The sequence below is a fragment of the Prinia subflava genome, chromosome 2, assembly GCF_021018805.1.
Source record: "Prinia subflava isolate CZ2003 ecotype Zambia chromosome 2, Cam_Psub_1.2, whole genome shotgun sequence".
Lineage (NCBI taxonomy): Eukaryota > Metazoa > Chordata > Aves > Passeriformes > Cisticolidae > Prinia > Prinia subflava.
The window spans coordinates 31489160-31498959 of NC_086248.1; the positions used below are offsets into that span (position 1 = coordinate 31489160).

The 9800-nt window shown below is 38.0% G+C and overlaps 1 protein-coding gene across 3 annotated transcripts in view; it reads left to right on the forward strand.

The window, feature by feature from the left end:
- Window positions 1–9001, forward strand: part of SENP6 (SUMO specific peptidase 6) — a 73524-nt gene extending 64523 nt beyond the window's left edge. For all 3 annotated transcript variants that reach the window (XM_063389495.1, XM_063389497.1, XM_063389498.1), the window contains 4 exons: window positions 1972–2060; window positions 4211–4279; window positions 4498–4648; window positions 7023–9001. In XM_063389495.1, coding sequence (XP_063245565.1) covers window positions 1972–2060; window positions 4211–4279; window positions 4498–4648; window positions 7023–7223 — 510 coding nt within the window. In that variant the 3' untranslated portion in view covers window positions 7224–9001. The remainder of the gene's footprint in view (window positions 1–1971; window positions 2061–4210; window positions 4280–4497; window positions 4649–7022) is intronic.
- The last annotated feature ends 799 nt before the right edge of the window (window positions 9002–9800 follow it).

A 9800-nucleotide genomic window follows, 5' to 3' on the forward strand; every position in this document is an offset into this window, starting at 1 on the left:
AAGCTACTTAGCTTTACAAGTGTCAAGTCTAAAGCACTGGTTACCTACAAAAATCTGCAGGTTAGCTGACAGAGAGGATTATACATTTATTCATTTAACTATTGAATAGAAAACTGCTGTACTGATCCTGCATTTAATTTTGTCAGTCTTTCATGTAATGGCAATATTACACAGTGATTTTAATGGGAGCACTGAAAGTCAGTACACTTCTATCTTTTGTCTCCCCCACTCCATGTTCATCTACTAAACTCAAGAACAAATTACTCTTCTTTCAGCTGCATTTCCTGGACATAACCAGACACATTTTTAAGTATGTGCTACTCTATTGTTTTGTTTCATTGGTGCTTTTTCTAATCAGATTTACACAGCATGGATTTATAATCAAGTACCATTCTTGTTCATACTGGAAAACATTTCGATTTCAAAGCTGTGGAAAGAGTGAATATTAAAATGTCCCTGTCTGACTCAGTGCTGGGTATGAGGCCATTATTCCATAGTTCTGTTGCTTCACCAAGTGTAAGTTCAATGCGAACAAGCCAGAAGTTACAGATTTGCTCTTCCTGATTGGCCTTCCTGCTCATATTCCAGGTGTATGACCTTTTCTGGACCTCTGAGTCTAGAACAAACTATTACTTTTCAGTCTGCAGCTATCTGTAATGACTTCCAAGTAGCCATGTATGTGTGTATACACATACAAAAGCCCCAGCTGATGCTGAAACCCAACTGTGCTTTTCAGCTGGACTTAGCCCACCTCTCCTGTCGTGCCACCTGTGCAAACATTCTGAGTTTTGCCTGATGAAACTGCTTGTCTGTTTTGTAGCAGTTAGAGTTTCCAGAAGGTGGAGAATAACTAGTACAGTATTTCCAGTCTGAAATACATGGCATAAAGGCAGGGAAGCAAGCACATGGCCAGCTGCATTCCTTGAGAAAAGGAACAAATTCCAAACTCCTTAGTTGCCGTGTAGCTTAGAACTTAATTCAGGATGAAGCTGTCATTGATATTTTTCTAGAATGCACAAAGCACGTGTAGAAAGGACCATGACAAGCTGAGTAGACCAACATTTTCATCTGCCAGAAAAGGAGTTGAGTCTGTAACATGAGCAAGTGTACGAGGAGCTAGGCTGTAGTTTCTAATACGGTAACGCGTTCATGGCATAGCTTGAGGATTTCAGTGCCAGGATCCTGCATGTTAATGAAATGTACACAATGCTCACAAAAATGTTCACAAATCATGCTGGTACAGGGATTGCCATTTTTGCAAAGCACCTCTTTCCCCATAACACAGTGGTCTGCAGTACTAATATTGAACTCACTGGAAGGGTAGGAAGCTATGGATCACTGGGATTCTTCTAGGTACAACAACTTAGTGCTTTTGTTCATAGAACTTCCATAACCTTTGTAACAATCAGTTTTGAAGTCAGAAGGCTGGAGGATATTTCCAGGCTTGTGGTGTGATTGTTTTTGCAATGCTGTGTATCATGGCTGTTTAATTTTCCTTGCCCTAGGAATCAAGCTATTGCATTTTGGAGCAAAAATATTATTTCTGAAGTTGTTGCAGATCTTGTCCCATTTCACCTAGAAAATGACATATGTGAAACTGCTAAGCAAGTTCTAGCATTCACTGGCAAGGAAAAGTATTAATAATTTGAATTATAACCAAATAATGGCGATTCACCTCTTTTAAACCACCAGTGTTTTGAAAATGTTGGTTGCTTTTTTCTAGTTTCACAATCCTTAAATAAATAGCAGCATTCAATCCATGTCATTCTAGCATGAATTCCAAAAACGGTGTGACTAAAAGTTGATCAACTTAACAAACAGTGAATCGTTTCAGATTAAAGCTATGATTTCTTTATTAAACTTAGTTATTGGTCTTGAATGAAAATGGTCAGTGTAACAATAATTTCCTTTGCATCTGTTTGAAAAAACAGTATTAACTTTTAAACATCTGTAACCATATTGCTTCTGTAGGAAGACAGTAGTGATGATGGTGGCCTTGTAGATGATAACTGTAATTCAGAAATGGGACAATGGTACCTGAAGCCAACTATCTGCAAACAGTAAGTATTGTAGCAGTTAAAATGGAAATTTCGTAGTTTATGAAATATAGAACAGTAGTTATGAGAAATAGGCATCCATGAATCTTCAGATACTCTAATCAGCATGCTGTTAGGGTCTGAGAGAGAATTTTATAGTAAAATCTTCAGTGAGCAGAAAATTTATTGAGTGAAACTTCTAGTGAAATAATAGCTTTTTTGGTTTCTGTTAAGCCTGTGTGCTGCATCAGGCAAATGAAGATTGTTTCTTCCAATAAGGCTGTTCTTTGGTATTTTGCTCTTGAATTCCTACAAAAACCACAGTGCAGAAGCATGTTCAAATGTATCTTATATTAAAAAGCAGATTAATGTTTTTAATTAAATAATTAAATTAATAGCGATGAAAATCTTTATTACTACTCATATTAGTAAAGGAAAATGGGAGTAATTTTTAACTGCTCCCTTCTCTTATCTAAAAGTGTTGTAGCTGTTCCTCTTTATTGTCTCTCTCTGTTCTTTTTACTCTAATAAAAGTGTTCCACACTTTGAAAAAGATTTTTACCTGTTCTGGATTCGAAAACTTTCCTTTTTTAATATTTGATATCCAGGAATAATTTCTTAGTAAATATTGACTGCAGTTCTTTGCATTATGGTATGACATATGCATGATTCGAAATCCAGAAATATTGTTACTAGTATTGCTGTCTTGACAGTCGCCTTTGTATTTTGTTCATAATTTATCTATTTTTGTATTTCCTTTCTTGTGAATGCAAGGTTTACTAGAAAGATGAAGACTTTCGCAGTACATTCTTAGGAGGCAGAATAGAATTACAGATTTGTAGATGTCATGGAATATATGACTTAATACCTTTTCAAGGAAAAGTCCATCTGTGTTGAGTGTTTTAAAAATATTTATGAGCTTCTGATTATAGCTTGGATAAATTTGTCCCATTTTTAAACAGATTATCTGTACATAATACTTTCCAGCAGACTGTATTTTAATCCAGTGTGAAATTTCATAATATCTTTGACTCCAAGTATCAAAACTCATTGAGGGCACTTAAATACTTTACTGTTAGCATATTTTAAAATTACTTCTATATAAAATAGAAAATTACCTTGAAAAGGTTGTCACTTCTTCCCCCTGCAAAGTACTACATTTTTTAGAAGAGCATTTTGAAGAGCATTTAATGCTTTTTTAGAAAACAGTACCTCTATAAATACTTTTATCAGAAATTAAAACAAGTACAAGCAAACATTATTCAAGTGATTATATGCTTATGCCTAAAAAACTGCATACATTTAAATTAGTTTATAAATGCAAACACACCTCTACGTAAATGCATGCAGATATTTTGTCTGAATTTACTAGTTTGACATTTATTTGAATGATACTTTGAATGTATAGGTGTTATTGTTAGATAAGAAAAAGTAGTTTTATGAAGAGTAATTGCATTTATTTATCCCTTAAAATACATATTGCATATAATGCTGAAATTCTGAACTCTGCTATGAGTTATCTTTGATGTATAAATCCAGTATGTGTGTAAGGTGGCTGATAAGATTGCTGTGCCTGTGGCTCCTGGAAAGGTTGTGTGCTTTAGATCAAGGATACCAGTGTCTGTGGTGCAGGAGAGGACTCAAGCAGACTTACACTTAGTTATAGATGCATTATTTTTTAAAGTCTTCCAAATAGACTTGGTGCATGTTTTGTGTATAACTACCAGCTAGTTTTCGGATTCAGGCTGGGATCACTTCTTGAAAATGCTTTCCTAATGTCTTCCAGTGTGCTGTGAAGTGTCCCACCTACCCTCAAGCTGCTACTCCAGCAGGGCGTTTGTGGGCTCTGTCTCTTACTTTCTCTTACTGGTGTCGCAGATACCTTGTGCTCCTAAAAGATCATTAGACACCTGAAGGTGTTTTAAGCAACTGTAAGAAATTGTCTGACAGTACTGTATGTTCTAAGTACATTGCTAAATGTACTTAGTGTATGGTTAAATATAAAGATCTTGCCATTTAGCTGTCCCAATTAGAAGGTTACAGCAGTGCTGGCAGAACTTTGGAGTGTTGATCTAGTTTTGTTAAGGCCACCCCACAAACTAGTTCTGTGCAGCGTTGTGTTTTCCAAGCTGCTGTAAAAATACTGTGAATTTAAAACTTGTGTTCTCTGTTAGGCCCTGCATTTTGCTTATGGACTCACTGAGAGGCCCATCCCGGTCAAATGTTGTGAAAACGCTAAGGGAGTAAGTTTCCTATCTGGTGCTTGAGGCTTTTTTTAATTTGGTTTGGTTTTTTGTTTGCTGGAGTTGTTTTGAGTTTGGTTTGGGGCTGTTTTTTGGTGGTGGTTTGGTTTGGTTTGGTTGGTTTTTGTTTTGTTGTTGTTTTGGTGGGTTTTTTTGTTTTTGTTTTTAAATTCCTCAAGGAATAAAACTATTATAATTTGCATGCTCTTTTATTCTAGATATTTAGAAGTGGAATGGGAAGTCAGGAAAGGCAGCAAAAGAAGCTTTTCCAAAGATGTCATGAAAGGTTCTAACCCAAAAGTGCCACAGCAGAACAACTTCAGTGATTGTGGAGTGTACATCCTCCAGTATGTGGAGAGCTTTTTTGAGGTATGTATGTTCTTTAAGCTATTTTTGATTCCTGCAGCAATCAAATATAAGCTGTGAAAATTATTACAACCATAAAAACTCATAGTGTAGCTCAATACCTGTTAATGAGATTATGCATTATAAACTAATTTATAAATAAACACAGAGTAACTTTTTTGAAAATAAACTGATTATTCTTTTTAATTTTAAGTACATAAAAGAAATCGTAAGGCGTGAAATTTCTGAGAGAATCTAAAGAAAACACATTTAGAGTCTTCCTTTTTGTTCTTCTGCTGTGTACCCTTCAAAATCATCCAGTAAGAACTTCAAAATCTAAACTACAAATGCACTACAAAAAGTTTGATCATTTTCCCCAGAGAACTCTGACTGAATAAATTTAGAAATGTGACACAGGTAGGGGGTTTATGTTTCTTTTGGGGGTATTTTTAACGTGTAAGAAAACATGTAAGTGAAATCGTTACAGCCAAATGCCAAATGCTGTTTCCATTGAAGGAATTGTTTGAATGCTTACTTGCCTGCCAGCTGACTTGGTCTTCAAGCTACAGCTCCTTTCACAAGTGGAGGCATTAGCACCTTCTGGTCTGGACTGGGAGGAGAAATGATGGTCAAGTGGGATTGCTGCCGGCATGGGACAGTAACTCTTTAGAATCCCTGATGCTTTAGAGTATTGTTCTGAACTCTTCTGTAGCTAACCCTTTCCTGGAAAAGCTGGCAGCTTATCCATTCAGCCCTCCCTCCATTCGTACATTACACAAGAGCAGTGAATCTTTAGTGGATGCATTCATGCATATGGAAGGCAAAAGCTTTGCTTTACTGATGAGTTCCTGAGAGCTTAGAACCATAACCAAGTGCCTCCTGTTTTGTTCACTGGGGTGCGGGGAGCAATCAAGTTTTATTAATCCTAGCCCATTCCTTTTGGTGAATTGATTGCTGGATTATGTCAGGCTGAATCCCTTGTCCTGCCTAGTCTGGCAGCGTGCAGCAGCACTGTCTGCCAGAGAAGAGGCACGACACATGTGTGTGTCAGAGAGCAAATCACAGGATATTCTCAAAAGTAACTCCAGTGGAGAGGGAAAACCTGAGCGGGCTGTACAGTACTAGACTGGCTTGAAGTTCCTCAGCGAACAATTTCAGCTGCTTTGTATTTGGAAGATTGCCCACAGTCTGATTTTGTACCAGCTCTACAAACTTGGAGAGTATGTGGGAGCAGGTGCTTAATCTGATGTTTGTGAACTGTTGAGGCATATCGTTTTATTCTTTGTGGCTTTATTTTAGTCACGACGTGTGTCCTTTGGAACTGAGAGTGGCTTGCCGGTGTGGGTGAGCCGTGAGGAGCGCCCCGGCGGGCTGTCCCAGGCGGGACGGGAGCGCCCCGAGCCGGCCGCGCCCGTGGGGCCGCCAGGGGCCGCTGCGGGCGGGGCGGCGCCGCTGCCCGGAACTGCGGGGCCGGGGCGGCGCGCAGCGCTGCACAGCGCAGAACAGCCCAGCCCAGCCCAGCCCAGCCCAGCCCAGCCCAGCCCAGCCGGCCTCTCAGCGCGGCACTGCTTGTCTTCCCCGCACTGAACGCGCACAGAAACGCGTTGCTAGTGCAGCCTTAGGCACTGACACGTTCCTGTGCAGAATGTCACTAGGTTTTTTCACAAGCAGCCTTGCTGATCTTACCTCAGTGATGAATGTAATGTCACTCTTAAAGAACCCCGATGATGTAAACTGGAGTACAGAAAGGGAGGAATTTCTTTGGGAGACAGCACTGTTCCTCAAATTGCCATTCAGTTAGGGTAGAATTGTTGTACAGTATCACTGAAGAGGAGTAGATAATGCTTCGTAATAATAAATATTGTAATTATTTGGATGAATGATACATAGCAAGAAAACAGAATGTAAGTATAAAAAGCATTGGTGGTAGGCAGGGACTTTGTTTTCTAGGGCGAAATCTAAATCTGTCTTGCCTAGTTCATCTTGATCCTAATGTTTTGGATTCCTGATCAGATCTAGGTTTTGATGCTAGTGATTCTTAAAAATTGCCCTGTATCTTTACAGTATCTTTTCTCTCACTCTCTTTTTTTTTTCTTTATTAGAAAAGTTTTACATATTGATGCAGACAAATGCTTAATCTAAAAGATATAGCAAACATAATAGATTGTTCAGGCATTCTTATAATCAGGACTGTGATCTGGATGGATTTTAGTCTGTAACATACTGAAGCTTGATTGATTTTACCATAAGTATACACATACAAAACAGAAATTGTAGAAATTTTGTTCCATGCTCATGGAATGAAGTGAGGAAGAATGTACTTTTCCTCATGATAGTTCTGTTCAGTCATTTAGGTTATAACTCTTTACTGTAATATCCAAATGATCTTTTTTTTCAGAATCCCATTTTGAGTTTTGAGCTACCAATGAACTTAACAGACTGGTTTCCACGCCCAAGAATGAAAACCAAAAGAGAAGAAATTCGAAAAATAATCCTGACGCTCCAGGAACAGCAGAACAAGGACAAGAAGGGACAGAAAGACCCAAATTCCATTTTGCAGGAAAAGACAGAACAACTTACCAACAACAGCTCAGACTGAATGTTGTATCTGTTGCATGTTAGCTCCACAATCAAAACTGAAACCTACATTTTTGTCTACCCAGACTAAAGATTTGGCGTGTTCTCTGCTCAAAGTTACTTGGGAATGTTTAATGCCTGTATAAATGTGTGTCATAAAATGGTTTAATTCCCACAAAGATGTGTATTAAGTGAGTCTGTACATATGTTAATGAGGCCAACTTTTTCAGCATTTGTAATTACTTTTTTTCCACTTGATAGGGAGCTTTTGTTATGTATTTCTGTTAATAGAACTTAAATAGCAACTTCTAAACATAAAGGAAATAAAGAAAATATAGGATGAAATTGTTACATTTTCTTTTTCAGTTAAGTTTTAACGTTACATGCTTAAGTAACACATAGGGAATGATTTGGTAGTGAGATAATTAATTCATATTTTGACCCTGTTTAGTTGCCCTTTACAAGATTGTTCTGCTTGCACTACCAACAATGATATGGGTAAGTGTCTCAGTGTACCATGGCCTCCAGGAGGGTGATTCCCTCCTCCCAGTATCTAAGTGTGGGCAGTGTCACAGCTCATAGACTGCTTCAGATCTGGGGGTTTAGAAGATACGCATTGCAATTACAATTCCACCCTTGCTTTAGTGGGACAGGCTAGGGAAAGGGGGAGACTGCTCTTTGACCAGAGGTAGCTCTTCAAACAGTATTATAAAAGTGGTTTCAATGAAGTGATCTTGAGTGACTATTAAATCATATTTTGTGGATCCCAATTGTTGTACAGGTGTATTTTGAGACTTTCTTCATTATAAAATTGTATTTTGGTAAGTGTACTTGGAACAGCAGATTGCCCACATTACATTTTCTATGTTACAATTCTGAATGTTACATTCATATGTGCTTTATCTAAGTAATGAACATTTAAAAAGAAAAAAAGTGTATGATTACTATTTTTTCTAATATCCATGCAAAAAACCAAAATACCAGTGTTCATTGCTTGCTTGTTTGTTCTTGGCTTTAGGTAGCATCAAACTAATGTAGGGACTTGCTTAGATATTTCCAGTGTATTTTGATTTTACAACAATCTAAAATGTCATTGTCGCTTAAACTGCAAATGTAGCCTTTTATCCCTGTTCTAGAAAGGCTTTGGCATTGAAGTGAAGAAAGTAAGATTTGTGCAAGGATATATATCTCCATTTTTCTACTAGTACAGATATCTTTGAAGGGAACCAGAAAGTGTCATCTCCCAGGAAGGAATTTGTGGGAGTAGAGAAGGTTCTTCTATCTCTCCTTGCAGATAATATTTTCTTGCCTGATTTTTCTACTGGGAGTGTCATTTACCATTCCCTTCTCCCAAAGAGAAGCAGCAGAGAGTTCATTAGCTGAACTTTGGGCCCCTTGAGATTTTATTTTTGTACACAACATCAAGTCTAACCCAGTGCTTCATGGCCTCCATGAGTTTTCATTCTCACTAAACCCTGAAAATACAGCTGCTAATGATGTTACTTCCAGGGCATTCCTGCACAGAGCACTCTCTGTGACACCCTCTGTTTCCAGGGGGTTCTTTCACCAAGGCAGAGTGGTTGCACATAGAGCAGTACAACTGTGGGCTGCTAATCTTTTGTACAGATAACCTGTGGGATTTAGGGGAGTTGTTCATTCCCTGGTTTCTCTCGCATAAACCATGGAGAATATGTAAGCACCAAATATATGTGTTCTGTTAGAGATGACTCCTGCAGTTTTCTTGTTGAAAGAATGTGGGGGCAATTTCCTGGACTACAAATTAAATACGTAATGTGCACACCTCTGAGTTGTTTCCTCCTTCAAATTTTTATCCAGTATCCTTTCCATTGGTGGGGAAAAAAAGGGATGAAATAGTTCCAGACTCTGGAAATGCAGGGACTTGCGTATTTGGCTTTAGTGCAACTGGCATACTGGAATAGTAGTTTATACAAGAGAGGGAAGGAGAATAATTTCTTTGAAATAGAGGAGAGACAGTTGCAGATAGAATGTATTCCTTCCTAGTCTAGGCTTTCCCAATGGTATGTTTTGATTATATGGAATATATCCACTTTTCATCGATATAGTAGTTTTCCTTTTTCTAATATTTGTGATGCAGGTTCATATTTTAATGCTATAGAACTAGTTCTGGTTCTGGTTTTAATGCTATAGAACTGGTTCTCTTACTGGGAATGGCCTGGTGCTTCCTCCTTTTCCTTTCTCTTCCCTGTCCTCCCCTTCATCCTCCCTCCCTTTGACCCTTTTTCAAAGCTGTGAAGAAAGTGTTGGATTTACTGTCATTCAGCGTTAAAGGTCTCGAGAGCTTCAGTCACATACAGCAAGTTAATATACATGTTAAATATAGGAAACTTATTTTTTTAATAAAATGTGATGTTAATAGAAAAAAAACCTACAGAATTAAGAATGAGTTATTTAAGACCTTTGTGACTTGGTTTAACAAGCTCACTACTGCATGTGCTTGGTAAGTGTTTTTTATTAACATGATGGTGGGCAATGCTGCTATGTTTTGCAATCTTAACAAGTTTTACCAGTGCCTTTTCTGAATCAGATGTATTCAGTGGAAACTAGTAGGGTGGGGACT